The 21388-nt window shown below is 43.2% G+C and overlaps 1 protein-coding gene across 1 annotated transcript; it reads right to left on the bottom strand.

Annotated features, from left to right (window-relative positions):
* Positions 1–4823: 4823 nt before the first annotated feature.
* lamtor3 (late endosomal/lysosomal adaptor, MAPK and MTOR activator 3) lies at positions 4824–13368 on the bottom strand. The gene is made up of 7 exons (XM_085391601.1): positions 13261–13368; positions 13002–13057; positions 10002–10036; positions 9845–9903; positions 8236–8369; positions 7681–7744; positions 4824–5176 (listed from the first exon to the last, which is right to left on the bottom strand). The coding sequence occupies exons 2-7, from the start codon at positions 13008–13010 to the stop codon at positions 5103–5105; spliced, it is 375 nt and encodes a 124-aa protein (XP_085247727.1). The 5' UTR covers positions 13011–13057; positions 13261–13368; the 3' UTR covers positions 4824–5102.
* Positions 13369–21388: the final 8020 nt, after the last annotated feature.

Here is a 21388-nt window from a genome sequence, read left to right as displayed (position 1 = left end):
AGAGCGAGGGACAGTGTTCTGGTTGACAATAAACTCTGACATTGAGAACAAAGTCAAATCATGCAGCATTTGCAACAGTCTAAAGCCTCACCAACAAAAACAACCCCTGAAACTACACCAAATTCCTGATCTTCCCTGGTCCATCACAGCCACAGACATATTCGAATGGGACAACTGCCACTACCTTGTGCTCGTGGATTCGTATTCTGGATGGTTTGAAATAGATAAACTTGAAAACCTAACATCTGCCTCAGTCATTACCACACTCAAATGCCACTTCTTAGTACATGGGATACCACAGAAACTGTACTCAGACAATGGCACCCAGTTCACCAGCCAGACCTTTCGTGAGTTTGCCACACACTGGGAGTTTGTATATGTCACAAGCAGCCCTGAGTTTCCTCAGTCAAATGGACTCAGTGAAAGAGCTGTGCTAAAAGACTCCTTGAAAAATCACAAAGAGATGGAACTGATTTCTATTTTAGCCTGTTACATCTACGCAACACGCCACAAGACAACATTCTTGGCTCACCAGCACGGAGGCTTCTGTCAAGGCGAACACGGTCAACCCTTCCTGTGTGCAAAAAACTGTTAAGCCCAACAGCAAAAGTGACAACTACTATCAAAACTCAACTCAACAGCACTATGACAAGTCCAGCTCGCTGCTCAGTCCATTAACACCAAAGCAGGTGGTGAGATTACAAACACAGAGCGGACATGACAAGATTGGAGTTGTAAGTAAGGTATGTGCTAAACCTCGCTCTTATGTAGTTGAGTTGGACGGAAAGGAAGACAGGCGCAACAAACAACATCTTCTGCCTGTGAGCGAGCCTCAACCGGAAAAGCTCGCTACAGCACAAAATGAACTGAACACAATTCCACAAGTGGATGAAACTGAACCCGATAAAGCACAAACATGAAACGATTCAAGTTCAACTCGACCCACCACAACTTGGCACAAAACAGTCCGAACAAGTGATCAAGGACAGAAAAACGCAGGGTAAAATGAAAACACCTAAAAATTGCCAAGTACGCTGATGACAACTTCCACCGAATCAGATCTGGTAGTGTCTAAACCAAATAGTAAATACCTGGGTTAAAAGCACACTGATGCTGTATTTTCTGTTTTGAAATGTGTTTTCTCTCATGTTATGTTGTTGCATATTTGTTGCATTTATGACAATGATTACCATGAATTTCATTCGACATATGAACCTTTATTTTTGTGTAATCCATAACCTGATAAGTTCTTCCATAGTAGTGGTGTTGTTTGATTTGGGTATGCCTAAGAGGTCCAAAACTAAAAGAAAAAAAAAGAAAGAAAAGGGGTAGATAACAGTAATGTTATGTTTGTCCATACTGCCTGCCGTTGCTGCTGTTACGGAGGTTTCCAGCAGATGTTGCTGTGGTTCTAACTTGGCTATGCGTGCTTCCTGTTACCTGCAAACAAACGCCTAAATGTGTAAAGTACACAGAAATATAACATATTTAAATGTTTCCAATAATCTTTGGTGCAGATATGATGTTTATGTTCTAAATAACAGAAAATCTGTAAATGATTAGCATTTTATATTTTACTATTTTACCAGTCACACAAGTCAACTCCAATAGGATGGACAGATGATGCAAACACTTCCAGTGTATATATGATATTAACAGAGCCAGTGTAATCAGCAGCTCTAGTTTGTAGAAACTAGTTTCAAGGGCAAGTATCACTGAACTGCTGTTAATAGGCATTATGCAAGATCACCACCCAATAATATCTAAACTGAAAACAGATGAAATAAAAAAATACTTTGACTATAAAATCAGCCACGTGTCAGGGGACGCTGCCACCTTGTGACGAAAGGAGGCACAGCGCCCTGGCACCACCCCAGGACTGTGAAACTTTATTTAACCTGCACAGTCTGTGGAGTAGTATTGAAACAAAGAGACAAGCAACCTGAGAAACTCCCGCTGCACAGCCTCTCCAGACACCAGTCGACGCCTCCAACACTTCAGGGTCCTCTCACTGGGTTCAGAATCAAGGCTCACGGCACCAGTGTAACAAGACTTAATTACACTTTGCTGTAACTAACTGGTCTAAAAATTAACTTGACATTGCGTTGTGTAGTAAAAGATGCATTGGGGTGGCTGTAGCTCAGGTGGCAGAGCAGGTCAGCCACTAATCAGAAGGTCGGTGGTTTGATCCCAGGCTGCCTCCTGGCTGCATGCCAAATATCCTTGGGCAAGATACTAACCCCATGTTTGCCTACTGGTGGTGGTCAGAGGGCCCGGTGGTGCCAGTGTCCGGCAGCCTCGCCTCTGTCAGTGCGCCCCAGGGCAGCTGTGGCTACAATGTAGCTGCCATCACCAGTGTGTGAATGGGTGTGTGAATGGGTGAATGATGTAGTGTGAAGCGCTTTGGGGTCCTTAGGGACTAGAAAAAAGTGCTTTACAAATGCAGGCCATTTACCATGAGACTTTCTTATCCTTTAGAGAATCTGTTTATTATCTGGATGAGAACGGCATAAGTGCTGGTCAGGCAGGTTGGCTCGTTACAGGTGGCTCAAACACAGGACACTACAAAAGGAGTAACATGTTCTAGTAGCACAGCTTGCTAGCTAAGCTAGCCAGTGTACAATACTATTATGTGACTATTTTAGCACTTCACATTTGCAACAGTTCTCTTCTTATTAACACTCAGACAATTTATAGTGCTGCAAGTGGCATTTATGCACCGTTTATGAGAGAGGGTGCCATTGAGCCAATAAACATTACAAATAAACAAATACACGTGTTAACATGGCAAGTGTAATCACATACAACATAAACACTGTTACACCAGCATGACAGTTTTTTATCCTAAGTCTTTCACATCACAGTTATAATGAGGTCCATGAAGATCCAGTTCAGTCCACTCCCTGCAAGCAGCTCCTTACCCACCGATTCCATTTGCCTTCAACCCTCACATTCTGTTCCCACTGATACATCACAGCCCTCAGCCAAAATGCCAGCAGCCTGTTCCCAGTGAAATAGTGAATGATAAGGTCAGAACTTCCAAAATAGTTGTCATTCCTTTTTTGGAAGTTGAAGCCAATGTTGAAGGAACAAGAAGATAAAAGATGCCTTTGACTTAGGCTACGTTCACACTGCAGGTCTTAATGCTCGATTCCGATTTTTTTGTCTGCTTGTTCACACTACAAATAAAATGTGACAGCAAACGTCCTCTAGTGTGAACCCTCAAAGCGGCCCGCATGCGCAAAAGAAGACTTCACACACAGCGTGCTCTGTTTAGACCCAGACCAAACAGTATTGTTTGACTGCTGGCCTTAATATAAAGACCTGTTTCAGACTTTACGTTTCCCAATTTAGCTTTAAGTTATAAAGTTATTTTGTTATTTACATATGGCCTAATAATGATCCTTATTGCTGTTTTAGAGGAGCGGTGCTTCAAAGGATAGTTGCACATTTCTGTCAGAATCTGCAGATTATACAGTACAAATAAAATGTTCACGTTTCTCCAACGCTGTCTTCCCAACAGTTTCACTAACGTCTACACTGGATGGCCAGGAAGCGTTCACGGTGTCTTCCCGGGCGCTGATAATTGGCGTCTGTCTTGTGTCAAAGACGGATTGAGTGCGACATGACCATTCAAACAGCAGTCGCTTTCTAAAACATCAGATATGTATCGGATTCAGTACCACATACGAAAGTGAACCAGATCAGATTTGAAAATATTGGATTTGTGCCGTTCACACTGTCAGACCATGATCAGATATGGGTCGCACAGGGTCAAAAAAGTCGGATTTGATGCGCTTTCGCCTGCAGTGTGAACGTAGCCATAGAGATCACAAGAAGAAGTTTAAGTTTTATCATTAGTCAAATGTATTCTCCTAAGGTTCCCATTACTGGATCTCCAGAAACATCGGTTTCATCTCAGAGGATGACTTTATGGAGTTCTGATAAGGAAAAAGAGCTAAAGCAAGGTCATTTATCTAAAGCAAGGTTATTTTTAAAAAGAAAACTTGGATGCCCCACATACAGATACAGGAAAGACATTTAGAAATTCCAGTCTTCCTACACTTAAGTCATTCAACAGGTCACTGGGAAACTGAACAAAGTAAAAAAAAAAGCAAATTAGAACTTCTAAGACCTAAACAATAAACCAGCTGTCTGAGCTTGCAAAGACCATATGCACATGACCAGTGTTGGGGAGTAACAGAATACATGCACCGCCGTTACGTATTTAAAATACAAAATATGAGTAACTGTATTCTGTTACAGTTACCGTTTAAAAAGGTGGTATTTAGAATACAGTTACTTTGTTGAAATAAATGGATTACACTGCGGTACTTTCCTGTTTCATATTGTGGCGGGTCAGGACTGTTTGGAATAATCTTTTATGGTTCTTATTCGTCCACACTTTTCTGTACATCCAAATTGTTTTTACCATTTTTTCTCCATAAGCTCCTTCGTAATGATACCTTTTAACAAATTTTTACCGTTTGAACACTTGAGTTCCAGAGACTTGGACAACAATCTCAGCAAAAAAGTGGCAGACGAACATCATTGCAATGAAAATGTAAACCTGAATCTGTTAATTAAATGTTAACTTGTTATCTCTAAAAATACTGGTTAATATTTTTTAAATACCATATTTACATTTTCAAATTATATAAATCACATCTAAATATTCTCGGAATCATTTTCCCTTCATACATACAGCACTGTTACAGCAGTACATGACTAATATGATGAAATGCTTAAAGCAAGACCCTCCCAAAAAAAAAAAAAAGAAAAAAAAAAGTTAAATTCCAATAATTAATAAAATAAAATACAAGTAAAATTTAACCTCAGTTGTATTATTTTTTATTTGCAATTCCCCCATCCAACCAAAAACAACATTTTTAAATGCTTATAATTACAGATTTAATCAGACAAGAAATTCTACAAGAAATATCCATTAATGGCACAAAGGTGTACAGAAAACACAGCAAGATATGCACAGGTCTTATATTTAGTCAGATCTGTTAAAGACATGAATGCAGAAGCACTGAGAGCATGAAAGTGAGCAGGATGTGATGCAGATCATGTGACTGTGCAGCTGATATGTCACAGCTTTAAGTCACTTCCACCACCTGCCTCAGCTCCTCTATTAGTGAAGCCAGCTCTTTCTCCAGGCTCATTATCAGACCTGAGGACACACAAGGACAGTGTTGTACTGTTACTCAACAAATATGACATACATGTGAGGAGAAGAACTCACAACACACAGTGAGTACAGACACATAATATTTATGAGGTTTATTATCATTCCTCAGAGTGCGCCCAAATGCTACGTCTGCAGTTTGTCCAACGTTTGTTCATTCTGCGCTCCAGACGGGTTGAGCGCGTTTAAATTTTAATCGTGTTAATCGCGATGACCACATTAAAGCTGGCAGCCCTAATTTTGGGGGGAAATTACTTTGTCCATGTTTGGACTTCTGTGTTGTAAACGCGCAAATCAGTTCGTGCATGATTACATTGCTCCGCCCATCAAAAAGTCTGCGCATGCGTGAATATATCGCCCACCGTCAATATTTGGATTGACGATTGTCAGTTGGAAAATGTTTACACATTGCCCAACCCTACCACCAGGCCCGTTCTCTTCACAGATAATCTTGCAAGTGTCACGTCTGTCACAGCATCTCAAACGCCATCATTTCGGTCACATTTGCTCATTGGGCATCTACTAACTACTACACCACTTCCCAAATCTTCATGTTTTTCTGTAGTTTATCCTCAGGTACTCTGTGTGTGTGTGTGTGTGTGTGTGTGTGTGTGTGTGTGTGAGAAATAAAAAAAATAAAAAATGTAATCCGATCCATTAAATATCAAAAAAGCACCTCACAAAACTGGCGACACGCCGTAACTCGGCTCATAACCGTAACACGTCGCAGCAGTGTGCTCACGTGATAGAGCGGCTGTGTGTATTTGTAGCCTCGCTACCAAACCAGCATTTCATCTCCGAGGAAGTCATCCCAGAGAGAAGTAAAGCAAGTGTGTAAGTTCATCTCTGAATGTTTGTAAAGCATTCCAGCGTTAAGCTTAACAACCGATATATGGAGCGACTGCCTCTCTCTCTCTCTCCTGCTGCTACTTCAGTCGTGAAACTGATCAATGATCAGCTGATCGGCTTTTCTGTCGTGAGTCCGCCTCTCTTCTTTGTTTTTGGCCCACTTTGCACCAGAAAGAGGAAACCAGCGCCTGAACAACAGCAGCACGTTTAACCTTGATAAGCTGTTGTTAGAATTTATTTAATATTACTTTCTACACCAGGATCTTTTTCTACGCAGCTGACCGCTGTAACTGTGCAGTATATACACACACACACACACACACACACACACACACACACACACACACACACACACACATATATACATAGATATATATATTAGGGGTGCAACGATACACAAAATTCACGGTTCGGTTCGATACTTTGGTGTCACGGTTTGATATTTTTTCGATACAAAAAATTTTTTTCATGCTTTTTTAATTTGTCATTTATTAAAATTATAAATATATATTTTAACTCATAAGTACAGTTTTTAAATTTAATGTTGCTGAAACAACAAAGTAATAAAAAAATAAATCTGAGGAATCACTCATCTTTGGAAAAGAGAGTTTATTACAGAGAAATGTCTCTTTCCAAAATAAAAGCTATACTATAGCTTCTTCTGGGCTATATTCTCAGCAGCATATTAAACATATCAGGTCCCCATAAGGAGAATCCTGTGCTAACGGCTGTCTAAATGACTCGGGTAAAGTTTGTAGCATGCATGCTTGTTGTTTTTGTCTGCTTCCACTTGTCTTTGCACTAGGATGATGTCAGAGTAAATGTGCAGTCATATTCGTTGTGTTCCCACTAGTGCTGTCAGCGTAAATCTGAAATGACGTTAACGCCACAACACGGCAAATCTCCGTTAACGAGCTACCGCGGATCGCCCCGTGCGTGGGGCTGGACGGCGTCAACACCTTAACGAGCTAACTGCGCTAACGCACTAGCTCCCACCCATGTAATTGAGCATTGCATGGCAGATCCAACATACTGTTTTACTTTAGTCCATGACTCGCTTACCTTCAGGGTCATACGTCACATGAAAACCAAAATAGTTCCAAAGGCCAGATCTGAATGAGGGTGGGGGAGGTTCAATTTGCCATGTTGCAACGAGATTAGCTTCTGTCTTGCTAGCTTGCGCTGCGCTCAGTGGATCTGCGCTCGACAGTGCAGCCTAGGCGGAGTAGTCGAACGCAGATCCACTGAGCTCTCAACGCAGACAGCATCGTCAGAAGAAAAGTTGATAAAATAAATTAAAAATGTTGTATTGTTCGATACATATGCGTACCGAACCGAAAGCACTGTATCGAACGGTTCAATATCGGTACAAGTATCGGTGCACCCCTAATAAATAAATAAAAATTTTTATATATATATATATATATATATATATATATATATATATGAAAAAATATGGGTATGTCCTGATAAATGATCAGAATTATAATATTTCTGACAGTCTGAGTCTAAATAGAATCAAAGATCCTGTGATTTGGTTAAATTTCACTTGTAATGCTGATTTTATATTGACAACTACTGACTCTTCATATGACATCTAAATGGCATGACACTCTGCTGATCGCTGGCTCAAACTTTACCTGTGTTGGCAGTGTTGCCGGCAATGAAGCTGATGACCAGTGGTAGCCGATTGAACTGCACAATCTGTTCAATCCAGAAACATTACATGTTATATAAAAAAAAAAGTTAAATAAACTAGATATACTTTACCAAACCTGAGTTGGTCAATCCATACTCATCCTGACCTTAGAACAAACTGAAATAATGACATTAAACTTGGGTAGATGTCAGGGCTTGAAATTCATATCTAAAATTTTAGCCCCTTCACTTCTGATATGCAGAAGAGCTGAAGACCATCATCAAAACAACCTGACCTTATGCTTGTATGCCACACTGATGCAGTAATTTGGGGCAAAGGACCCTAAAACAGGTACTGTGCGTATAAATGAATATGCTGTTTGCTTTCATTATAGCAATAACTTAATATAATAATTTAACAATAGTGAAAAATAAAATAAAGGCTTGAAATATTTCGCTTTCTGTGTAACAAATATAGAATATATGACATTTTTGGAGCTAGATTATGGTATGACAAATATACCAAACTACTGATTGGTGGAAAGAAGGGGTCTGACCTGGTAGGCGTTATAATAGCAGATGATGCTCTTGTTCTTAGAAAGGCCCAGTTTGCTGCCCTGATCAGTGGCCAGAGCAAACGTAGACAGGAAGCCAGGTCTCAAAGCATGAACTGGGGCATTGTCGTTGGCAACTGCAAGGATACAGCAACGATGTCAGGGATGTAGGGATAAAACACTCTCCACATAAGGAATGTCTGCTGACATTTGTTTCAAATTAGGGCTGCCACAAACGATTATTTTGATAGTCGACTATTCGGCGATTATTTTTGCGATTAGTCGACTAATCAGATCATCATCCATTCAACGTAAAACTACAGCTTATTGCACCAGCATGCATCTGCTCTTATATAACTATCATTAGCTTACAGCTTTAAGTGTTTAAGGTATGCGCTAACTAAAAATAAAGACAAGATGATAGTTTATTAAATTTTAATGAAATTTGCAGATTGTTTCAGTTGAGTTTAATAAACTCAGCCATCTGCCAAACCGATTTACTCAGGAACAAATAAAACACTGAAAAAAGCCAAACAACAACATTTTTAAGTTATCTAAGTGACTCATATATCATGTTTAACCTGAGTAGCGAAAGACGGCGGTGGGTTTGAAAACGATTTGTCGGGGGTCCGGTGTTCTCACGGCTCTAGTTAGCCTAGCCCCCGGCTAGCTAACGAGCTAGTGGGTAACGGACGTCTCTGAAAACGTCGGAGCGCTTTTGAAAATATGTGGTGTCCTGATAAACTGAGCCGATATTTGAGGTTTACACAGCTACATTCTCGCCTGAAAATATGTTAAACGTTTATTTTGTGACCCAGAAAGAATAATAAGAGTAATATTAAAACTAACTAGCTGCCGCCATTGTTGGAAACTGAGCAGGGCCGCGCTATGAATGCTGGGACACAGCTTCTTCTTCTTCGGGGTTTAACGGCAGCTGGCATCCTTGTACATGCAGTGCTGCCATCTTCTGTTTCAGTCCGTTATTACACTCTTAAATCCTGCTACTTATTCCTGCGTCTGTTGTGATCTTACAAAGCTTCAAACGAGGCGTCGACTATTAAATCAGTCGTCGACGATTTTGATAGTCGACGTAATCGTGGCAGCCCTATTTCAAATACTGCCCAAACCTGCATAATTCACTATATTTATGATGCAACTTATTTGCTTTTTTCTCCACTAAAGAGCAACTGGTTACATTTTTCTCTAAATTAATATATAACATTTCTTGGAAATTCAAATTTGAAAAGATTTGAAACATTAATATATTTAGTAAAATACAAAAATCCTTTTTTTTTTAAAGAAAAAACATCTTATGCCAAACAAAGTAAGTCAAGTGTGCTCTCTGCTCTGATGTTCTGTGCAATAGTATGTGAGTCTGAGCGATTCACAGACTAACTGATAGCTCGTGGACTTCCCGCCTGGCTGACTTCCACCTTCAGGAGCAGCTACTCCTATCAGGGCCAATGTGGAAACTGGTTTTAGGCTCTATTCAAACACACTTTAATTCTACTACCAAGTTTCTCTTCTGTTACTTTTGCTCTCATGGATTTTACAGTTTTCCACACGACAGCAGTGAGACCAGCAATAACCAGCCATTCAGAATGTTTCTTACCTTTAATAACCGGGACACCATCCCTATCAGTGACCACAATAGCATGAAGACCTTCAATGCTGAAGGAGACAAACAACAAAACTTCCTCATTAAACACTGAACATCCTGATAGTGTCGACTGTAACATTGAAGATTTTGTTACTTTAATGATACGCACCTTTGCAACTGTTTGTAAAGATATCTCTTCAAATCCTGCAAATAATTTTACATAAAAAAAAAAAAAAAAAGGTTAGATAGTTGGTCAGAGCTAACAAACCATACTTCATCGTCCAGTAGAGGGAGCACGTTTGCTGTCCGCTCCACTCCAGGGACGGCCCAGCTGGCTGCAGTGAGCTCTGTTGTCAGATGGAGGCAGCGTACAACAAGTATGTGTTACAGCTAGTCTGTGTGACAGTGCTATTATAGTCGACACATCGCTGGTGTCGCACTGTGATTTTGATGTCAGCTGTGACACAATTTTTGCGGGGCATCAGCTGATTATGACCTTTCAATATTTGTATCTTGGCGGTGAGGCCACTGCAGAGACACACAGATATACAGAGGGAGATTGAAAACTTGAGTCTGTGGGGGAAAAAAAGCACACTTGACAAAGTCTTGACCACCTTATCTGGTGATACTGTCTGGGCGGCGACGCCTATCGTCTAGAATACTGCAGTGGCTTCCTGCACAGTACTGACTGGTATAAAAGAAGTTTCTGCGAACCATGGGTGCAGCAGTGAGCAAAGCGAGCATTACAGCGCGTACACTGCAGCCTGGTCACTCATGTGTCCGGTGACTTATCTGGACTTGGTGAAGCCAAGTATCCCAGAATTCTGTTTGTTCGAAACTTAGAAGCAGCAATGGTGGAGGAAAGTTGCTAGAAGTGTACGTAACGTTTGAGATGTTACCATTTCTGTGGAACAAAATTAACTCTTACAATATTTTCAGGATGTAGATGCGTAAACTTCAAATATTGCTCGATTTATCAAGACATCACCTATTTGCAAAAGTGCTCTGACATTTTTCCAAATGTCATTTTTGCTCTGACATTTTCATCTGTCATTTCATTTTCGTCCTCACCAGCTGAAGTCAAGGTTCACTACAGCTGGTGAGGACGCACATCATTTCCAAAACTTATTACAGTGTTTTATTTGTTCCTGAGCAAATCGGTTTGGCCGAGAATATAAATTAATCTTCATAACTGGGTCGTTTTATTTCAAAGTCTTACTTGGAGAGCTGTCAGTGTACTGAACTGAATATTTCACCAGTCCTTATCCCTGGATGTGAAAATGTGCTGTTTTTATTTTAACAGCTGACTCTGAATTAAATCTAACATTATAAATATTTTAATCCCACTGGGAGCAGAAACAGCATGTTGATACGTGAAGATCCTGAAGACTGCACCAGTGATGATCAAATTATGTTTTGTTTTTTTAAATATATTTTTTCAATTCTCTTCCAAACACTAGCTGTCTATTTTAACTTTTGAGTGTCTACTAAAATAAAAATAAAAGCATTCTGACATCGGACACGTTTGTTTCTGTTCAATAAGCAGCGTGAGCTGTGCATACACAGTGTTGGGAGTAACTGTATTCCGTTACAGTTACCGGTTAAAAAGGTGGTATTCAGAATACAGTTACTTTGTTGAAATAAATGGATTACACTGCGGTACTTTCCTGTTTCATATTGTCGCGGGTCAGGACTGTTTGGGTTTTGTTTGACAGCTACGTTCTGTTGTTCCAGGCGGCAGCGTTACGGTTGCCATGGTTACAGGGCGACGCTCTCTCTCTCTCTGCGACTGTGTGTTTCCTGGGTGAGAGAGCGCCTTTTCGTTGTTGTTGTTGTTGTTGTTGTGCTAAGCTAACAGGCAGAATGCTACAAGCATAGCTCTAAAGAATGTAGCATCATGGGCAGTGTAGTCCGTGCTGCAGGAAGAATGGACTGCCATACACGTTATGGGTCTGTGAGCGCGAGGAGGGAGAAAAAGGGGAGTGGAAAGGTACGAGCAGTCATCGAGCAGAAACGGGAGCTGGAAGCATGTAAATATAATAATAACCACTGCAGCCAAGAAGAGTGCCTGACGAGCCCAGTTGTAAGTAAGCTATTAAGACTCGACTGTACGCCGTGTTCGTGTTTTCCTCCAAAAACAATAAGCTCCGTTGGAGCAGCCTTTCAACGCCTCTCTCTGTCTCTCACTAGCAAAGTTGACCCCCCCAAAAAAGTAAAGCTATTTTTCGGCTACGAGCCGACAGGGACCCCGTCGTATTAGTCAGAGGTCCCTTTACTACAGTTCAGAGTCGCGGGGACCTTCAGTAATAGTAATAAATCACACAGCAATAGTACATTCACGTTGTTGTAAAAAGCATGATAATATATTAAGTAATCCAAAGTATTCAGAATACGTTACTGTCATTGAGTAACGTAATGGAATACGTTACAGAATACATTTTGGGGCATGTATTCTGTAATGGAATACATTTTAAAAGTAACCTTCCCAACACTGTGCATACATGTATAATATTTTGAAATAAAATTTGCGTTTTCTTCCTGGTCTAGCTTCCTCCCGGGTCTTGCGAAATCCAGACTTGCATGTGAACTTGCGAAGTACGGACTTGCATATTTCAGCACTGCGAAACTGCCTTGTATTAATACCCGCTCTTATGGCAGCACTGCATATTCTCCTGAACGATAGGCGTCGCCGCTCAGATAATCGCCACATAAGCGCTGATACAGGAAGAGAAGAGGTCAAAACCGGAAGCCGGAAGAGTTTTTCTTGTTTTTTTAAAAAACTCTTCCAACATCTCTCTTTCTCTGTATATCTGCACGTCTCCGAGTTTCTGTGCTGGAACGTCAATTAAAAAACAAACAATCGTACACTTATGCTTTCCACCCAGCTCCGGAGGCAGCGCAACAAACCGAAATACACTCCGCAGTGGTCGCCTCGACATCATGATAAGGGCACATGAAGCCGCTTCATTAATCTCCGACACCCCCAAGAATAAAGAGATCAAAATAAAATAAACAAGTAAATAAGTGCTTACTTTTGAGAGCGCTTTTAAATCTCGAACACTACTTCACGTGTCCCTTTTTTAATAGGAATTATCAGCAATACGTTTTTTCCTGCTTCTCCATTTTGGAGACGGGAACTCAAGAAGAATGACAGACGTCTCATACTTACATCGGCCATGGCAGCTATCGAGGTATCGAGACCGCTCGACGACTGCAGGGAGATGACTGTAATGATAGTTGTTCACACAGAGGACTCAGTACGTCGTCGGAACTTCACATTCTTTTATGTCAAATAAAGCACACAGCGGTTTCCCAGATAATATAAATGCGCGAGTTAACATCTCCTCATTAAACTAAAAACAAATAATAAAAATAACTAGACAGGCAAATTGGAAATACACATTAAAATCTCAAACGAAAGGACAAACCTTTGAACGACTTTAAAACAAAAACATAACCCTCGGGATCTGGAAAGGCAGATTAAAAAAACATAATCACGTGATTACTTCTTCTTCTTGAATTTTGGTGGCTGGCAAACCACAAAGTGGTGCATTAGCGCCACCAATTGGTATAGACATGAAAGGTGCTCAAAAATCACTTTCTTCTCTTTTTGTAGTACATTGATCACCTTTCACTTTACTGAGCTTGGATCGGTTGCCTTTTGCCTATTCTCTATTGGTGTTTTTTGTATATGATGTAAACTGCACATTACTCATAACAGAAAAACACCAGCAGATGGATATGTATTCATTATATGAATACATTATTCTGTTTTTATTATTCTGCCATGTACAGTGTCCTTGAGTGTTCTGAAAGGCGCTTTCTTTTTTTTTTTTTTTTTTACATTGTCTGTGAGAGATGAAAGGCGCTTTCAAATAAAATGGATTATTATTATGTCTTCCTTCCATCGTTCCTTTCATGCTCCACCCACAGCTAACACTGCACCCAAAACGGTGAGGAGAATCCTTACAGCACTTCATGGGGCTTCTTCTGAGGGGAAATCTTCTCCCGCCATTCAGCTACAACAGAACATGGAGGCGATGGACCTCATACAGGGGGAATCCACCCCCAAGAAGACCAACACAGCTTCAGTTGAACAACAGGTATGCACCCCGACGAGACATCCAAGCACAAAGAAAAAGCTCAGAGAGTGGAGACTGCACACAAAGGAAGCATCGGTGATCATTGGAGACACCAATGTGGGCTTGATTCCTCCTTATGTTGCGGAGGGAGTCCAAATTGACAGAATGGGGCCATGCAGAGATCCTTGTGGATAAAGCAGACAGTGACACATCGGTGGAGAAGCTGGTTCTCTCCTTCAGCCTGAATAACAGGTGTCAGAGGGATAAAAATGTACCAATAAGGGAGCTGAGAAGAACGCTGAGGTCGGCACAAGAAAAATTCCCCCAAGCTGACATTTATATTCCAGTGATTAACTTTTCTTCTGCCCTTCCCAAAACAGAACAAGACACATTATTACACATAAACAATTTTATTGCAGGTTTAAAGGAGCACATGCCTGCTCTACCTGCTGATAAGTTCAGCACAGAATCGGACAATCTTCGCTGGACGGACAAGACTGCAGAGCACATGTTGGATCATTGGAATGATCATGTTAATGAAGCATCTCCATGAAACCAATTTGAGTGACTGATTTTATGTACTTCTGTGCTTGAGGGAGGCTTCAGATGCCATTTTGTGAGAGTTTAGCCCCAATATAACCCACTAGAGGGTGCTGTAACTCCATTTAAGGGAATTTTCCCCTCCTCTTTACTTTTCTCCTTGTTTCTTCATTTTTTATTTGTATAGGCCCTTTTATGGCCATCCCATTATAAACTCCTGGGCCTGAAGCCTTCCCTAACCTTAACCTCTTTTAACCCCATGCAGGGAACCTAAACCTAACCGCCTAGAGCCCTGATTGAACATTGGGCCCTAACTTCATCCCCTATCTTCCGGCCCTAAACTTAACCTCTGGGTTCTTTAAGCCCACTTTCAAACCCCTTTATTTGGGATAAGAGAGGACACTTCCCTCCTGGAGAGCAATCCGTGAGTGACGTGGGGGCCCAGGATGGGAACAGGTGTGGTCTGTGCATGGAGTTTGGCCACCTTCGGTGGCCAACCTCCAAACTTGAGCTCCCCCATCTAAACCCCCTAACCCTAACCATACCCCCTCCCCCATCCTAATTCTAATCTTACCCTGGGGGCCATAACACAAAACCCTCATCCTAATGTTTACAGTAAATTACAATTGGACATGGATATTCTCTACATTACAAAAATTGATTGAAACCTCTTTTTATTGGATAAAAAAATTCCCTCTGTGGAGGGAAACTCCCACTAGGTTTATATCTGGGACTCTCCACCATTTGACCTTAGAATTGAAGAAGCTTCTCGGATGAGAGGTGAAACGTCTTCAAGCAACTTAAAGAAGTCCAGACGCTTTTCTTTCCAAGCTCCTTTGACTACGATGACCTGGATGACTGAGAACCTTCACAGAGATAAAAAATTATATTTAGATTAAAAAAACGTGGAATCACGTAAAACATTAAAAACAGTGTATTCAAAATAATATTTTCTGAAAAAACAGTTTCTGTCACGGACCCGGCTCTGGAGGACTCAGGAGTCCGTGAGCAGTGGTATTATTGTTGTTGTTGTTGTTGTTATTATTATTATTACGACTATTATTTGGGGTCGGTGTCGTCTACTGTTCTGTCCACGTTTGTATGTAGAATGCATGTGTCTGCATCTCTCTATCTCTCCCCATCCTCGGGGCTGTTGACGGAAGCGCGCGTCGTGGGAGAGGCGTGTCCGGGCGACTGTCGTCATCGGGAGTCCCTCTTTGCTGTTGCAGCTGATTACCTGACCAGCTGGTGGTAATCATCCCTCCCGGCTAGGAAGAGGTATTTAACCTGGACTCGCGGCGACAGTCGACGTGGGATTATTACTCTTGACCGGTATAGTCTGTGCGAGGCGTGTGGACCGGGGAGTCGACTAGTGTGTGGTTAATTGTGGTTTTTCCTTCTTCCTCCAGGAAAGTCGAGCGAAGAAGCGAGTTGGGGAGCACACAAACTAAGGGGGCTACAGCACGGGACGCACTGGGAGCAAGGGATGAGCACCATTGGCAATTTACATCTGAGTAACTGTTGGACTGACCTGTCAATTCACTGTAAATAAAGTGCACTGTGGCATCGCTGAGTCCTGCGTTTTGGGTCCTACATTCCTCATCCCCACTGTGGTGTAATCTATAGTGAGGTATATCATGTGCCACTAGGCGGCAGTACTTACCCTTCTAGACAGGAAGTGAGGCTATGTAAGGGATATAGAGTAAGCTGGAAATAAAGATGGTGGTGTTCCACGTTATCGCCTAAACGAGGAGTTTATTAAAAGAGCCCAACTCAACATGGTGTCAGAAGTGCACTCGCTCTAGGCGGCGAAGAGAGACAGTGGAAAAAATAACCGTCAGCTTGGCGAACGGCTAGTGACGAAAATGACAGAGCAAGCAGCGGCGTTACCGGCGACTCCTGGCCCGGTTACGGCAGCTCCACCAGCGGCTACTTTCACCATCAAGCCACCGGAACCGTTCGACTTCGCAAAGCCCCAAGAATGGGAGAAGTGGATCAGACGTTTCGAGCGTTTCAGAATGGCAAGTAATCTGAATGGTTCAACTGATGCTAACCAAGTGAACACATTAGTATACTGCATGGGAGACGAGGCTGATGACGTGCTAAGGGGACTCGACCTAACAGACGGGCAGCGCCAGCAGTACGATGCGGTCAGAAACGCATTTGAGAGACATTTTGTCCCCAGAAAGAATGTGATTTATGAAAGAGCAAAGTTTAATAAGCGAGTACAACAGCCAGCGGAAACAGTTGACTCCTTCATAACAGCTCTATATGCTCTCGCTGAAAACTGTGAATATGGTGAACTCCACGATGAACTTTTGAGGGATAGGCTCGTTGTGGGTCTTAAAGATTCATCACTGTCGGAGAGAATGCAGCTCAACAAAGATTTGACGCTAACCAAAGCTATCACAATGGCGAGACAATCTGAGGAAATAAAAAGACAGCAAACTGACCTCAGAGGCGAAAGCAGCACAGGCAAAACAGCCATGGATGCCGTGCATGTCAGAAAGTCACAGCCCAATAAATTCAGAAGCAGAGATCAAATGCAGTTCAAGCCACGAAAACCACAAATAACAAAACAAGAGAATAAAACGTGTTTTAAATGTGGAAAAACACAGATGCACCCAGCAGCACAGTGCCCAGCTAAAAATGCAGAATGCCACAACTGCGGGAAACGTGGACACTACGGGAGAGTTTGTAGGTCTACAGCTGTGCATGAGGTGGCAGACTGTGCAGATGGATTCTTCCTGGGTGAACTGGATTCAGGAGAAGACCCGTGGCTTGCTAACATCTGCGTGAGAGGCAAAAGCATGACCTTCAAATTAGACTCGGGGGCAGATGTCACAGCTATCTCAGAAGAGACATTCAAAGACATTAAGCAGCCAAATGAGCACCTGCAAAAAGCTGAAAAGCCACTGTATGGACCAGGAGGTGCAGCACTGACCGTGCTCGGGTCCACAAAGGAGGACATTTCCTACAGTGACAGGAGCACTGCAGAGACGATCTACGTAGTCAGAAACCTGCGTGTAGCTCTCTTAAGCAGGACAGCTTCTGTGAGACTGAAATTAATTGCCCGAATGGACAATGTTGACCTTGAGACAGTGAAGAAAGCGTACCCGAAGCTATGGGATGGGCTCGGGCTTGTTCAAAAACCGTACACGATTAAGCTGAAGCCCGACGCTAAACCTTATTCACTGAAAGTGCCCAGGCGTGTTCCGCTCCCACTACTGCACTCAGAAAAATTATGGTTCTTAAATGGTTCTTCAGATGTCTTCATGGTTCTTTAAAGAACCATCATACGTCAAAGAACCTTTTTATTTTGTGGATGGTTCTTCAGCTATTACAAATGGTTCTTTAAAGAACAAAAGGTTCTTCATCCTTAGCTATCTGAGTTTGTTGGTGTAAAATGGCATAAATAATATTCACTTTAATGAGGGTTTAAATTATACTGTGTGTTTTGTTTGTGTGCGGGGGGGGGGGGCAGATGGTGGGATACTGAATATTCAAATTAAAGTTAGAAACACTTGCTTAAAAATATTCTGATGGCAGGGGTGGGTGCCAAAGCCTGAAGACCCCCAGCACCCACCCTGCAAACCCACTGATCACAAATAATGTGGTAACAGAATATAGAATTTATTATTAAGCCGTTTATGAATATGGTGAATTTATAAATTAACAATCCATTCGGGGGATATTAGACAGATTCAGATACTGATCTATATCAGATCTCTCTCTCTTGCTCTCTCTCTCTCTCTCTCTTGCTCTCTCTCGCTCTTGCTCTCTCTCTCTCTCGCTCTTGCTCTCTCTCTCTCTCTCTCTCTCTCTCTCTCTCTCTCTCTCTCTCTCTATATATATATATATATATATATATATATATATATATATATATATATTCTTCGATACCCAACATCCACAATGACGGCGAAACAACTAGTAGCTCAGTGTTCCAACATTCGAAAGAAGGGACTGCTCTCACAGCTAGAGATTGACGAGGTACAACACAAATGCTACGGCAAGGAGGAGTCAGGACGCCAGGTCAGGGGGGAGATATCATCACCCGAGATTGGGTACATAGCCCCAAGTGCGATAGGAGAAGGATCGTTGAGTGCGAGAGGAACTGACCTGAAAAATAGGATCATGGCCAAGCTTGAAACCTGGATCCCCCGTAGCCGGTTACCAAGATTACGTGAAGTACCCTCAGAAGGTCTGCTAGATGATGTTAATGCAGCACTACGGGCAATACCTACAACCACGATTACCGACACTAACAAGCTGATCTACAATACAGCAGCAGTGATCAGTGAGATGCTTGGCTACAAGTTGAACAGCCACAAGGGGCGGTACCCTCCATGGAGAAGGAGGCTAGAGGGCAAGATCAAAGTAGCACGGAGGGAGGTTAGCCAACTAACAGAGTTGCAGAAAGGTGCGACAAATAAGGTGCCTAAGAAATACAGCAAGCTGTCCATACCTGAGGCCTTGGAAACTGCCAAGCAAAGACTCACAGCCTTGGCCAGCCGCTTGAGGAGGTACACCAGAGAGATAGAAGGCAGGAGAATAAACCAGCTGTTCTCCACAGAACCAGCAAAGGTGTACTCTCAGTGGCAAGGGAACAATAAGAGAACAGCACCACCAAGGCTGGAGATGGAGCAATACTGGAAGAGCATATGGGAGAAGGATGCAACCCATAACGGCAATGCTCAGTGGCTAGTGGATCTGAGGGCAGACCACAGCGACCTCCCTGAACAGGGTCCAGTAACCATCACAGTGGCAGATATCCAAGAAAGGGTCTCCAGTATGAAGAGTTGGACAGCACCAGGGCCCGACATGGTTCACGCCTACTGGCTGAAGAAGCTGACTGCACTCCACGAGCGTCTGGCAGCACAAATGAACCAGCTGCTAGTTAACGAGAGACACCCGGAATGGCTAACCGAAGGTCGGACGGTCCTGATCCCCAAGGACCCCAAGAAGGGACCGGTCCCCTCCAACTACCGACCAATAACCTGCCTCAGTACTACATGGAAGCTCCTGTCAGGCATCATATCGGCTAAGATGAACAGGCACATGGGTCAATACATGAGCGGGACACAGAAAGGAATTGGCAAAAATACCAGAGGTGCAAAACACCAGCTACTGGTAGACAGAACAATCAGCCGAGACTGCAAGACCAGACTGACCAACCTGTGCACTGCCTGGATTGATTACAAGAAGGCCTATGACTCAATGCCCCACAGCTGGATACTGGAATGCCTAGAATTGTACAAGATCAATGGGACCCTAAGAGCCTTCATCAGGAACTCAATGGGGATGTGGCGCACAACACTAGAGGCCAACTCCAAGCCCATAGCACAAGTTACCATCAAGTGCGGGATCTACCAAGGAGATGCTCTGTCCCCACTGCTGTTCTGCATAGGCCTGAACCCCCTCAGTGAGATCATTAACAAGACTGGCTACGGATACCGACTACGGAACGGAGCAGTTGTCAGCCACCTCCTGTACATGGATGACATCAAGCTGTATGCCAAGAGTGAACGAGACATCGATTCACTGATCCACACTACCAGGCTATACAGCAATGACATTGGAATGTCGTTCGGACTGGAGAAGTGTAGTCGGATGGTAACAAAGAGAGGGAAGGTAGTCAGAACTGAGGGGATTGAACTACCAGAAGGCAACATTGCAGACATAGAGGACAGTTACAAGTACCTGGGGATCCCGCAGGCAAATGGGAACCATGAAGAGGCCGCTAGAAAGGCTGCAACCACCAAGTACCTGCAGAGGGTCAGGCAAGTCCTGAGGAGTCAGCTGAATGGTAAGAACAAGATCCGGGCCATCAACACATACGCCCTGCCCGTGATCAGGTACCCTGCTGGGGTAATAGGCTGGCCAAAGGAGGAGATAGAAGCCACTGACATAAAGACAAGAAAGCTCCTGACCATGCATGGAGGGTTTCACCCCAAGTCCAGCACCCTGAGGCTGTACGCTAAGCGGAAGGAAGGGGGCCGGGGACTGGTGAGTGTCAGCACCACAGTCCAGGATGAGACAAGGAACATCCAAGAATACATTGGGAAGATGGCCCCAACTGACCGAGTGCTCAGTGAATACCTCAGGCAGCAGAAACCCAAGAAAGAGGAGGGAGACGAGGAACCATCATGGAAGGACAGGCCCCTGCACGGTATGTACCACCGGCAGATAGAGGAGGTGGCTGATATCCAGAAATCCTACCAGTGGCTGGACAAAGCTGGACTGAAAGACAGCACAGAGGCACTAATCATGGCAGCACAAGAACAAGCTCTGAGTACAAGATCCATAGAGGCTGGGGTCTATCACACCAGGCAAGACCCCAGGTGCAGGCTGTGTAAAGATGCCCCAGAGACAATCCAGCACATAACAGCAGGGTGCAAGATGCTAGCAGGCAAGGCATACATGGAACGCCATAACCAAGTGGCCGGCATAGTGTACAGGAACATCTGTGCCGAGTATAACCTAGAAGTCCCGAGGTCAAAATGGGAGATGCCCCCAAGGGTGGTGGAGAATGACCGAGCTAAGATCCTGTGGGACTTCCAGATACAGACGGACAAAATGGTGGTGGCTAACCAACCGGACATAGTGGTGGTAGACAAACAGAAGAAGACGGCCGTAGTGATCGATGTAGCGGTTCCAAATGACAGCAATATCAGGAAGAAGGAACACGAGAAGCTGGAGAAATACCAAGGGCTCAGAGAAGAGCTCGAGAGGATGTGGAGGGTGAAGGTAACGGTGGTCCCCGTGGTAATCGGAGCACTAGGTGCGGTGACTCCCAAGCTAGGCGAGTGGCTCCAGCAGATCCCGGGAATAACATCGGAGATCTCTGTCCAGAAGAGCGCAGTCCTGGGAACAGCTAAGATACTGCGCAGGACCCTCAAGCTCCCAGGCCTCTGGTAGAGGACCCGAGCTT

The sequence above is a fragment of the Rhamphochromis longiceps genome, linkage group LG19 (genome assembly GCF_057381845.1).
Source record: "Rhamphochromis longiceps isolate RC_006_pf linkage group LG19, R_longiceps_female_GT1.1, whole genome shotgun sequence".
NCBI classification, from domain to species: Eukaryota; Metazoa; Chordata; class Actinopteri; order Cichliformes; family Cichlidae; genus Rhamphochromis; species Rhamphochromis longiceps.
Note: the sequence above shows the minus strand (reverse complement) of the source record. Positions and strands in the feature narration are given on the sequence as shown.

What these genes read in the sequence shown, in the direction of transcription:
- lamtor3 (XM_085391601.1), bottom strand. An exon ending in TGGTGTCCCGGTTATTAAAG is followed by an intron (nt 8,370 to 9,844) that starts GTAAGAAACATT and finishes GTATCCTTGCAG; the next exon opens with TTGCCAACGACAATGCCCCA. An exon ending in CGGCAACACTGCCAACACAG is followed by an intron (nt 5,177 to 7,680) that starts GTAAAGTTTGAG and finishes GTGTGTCCTCAG; the next exon opens with GTCTGATAATGAGCCTGGAG.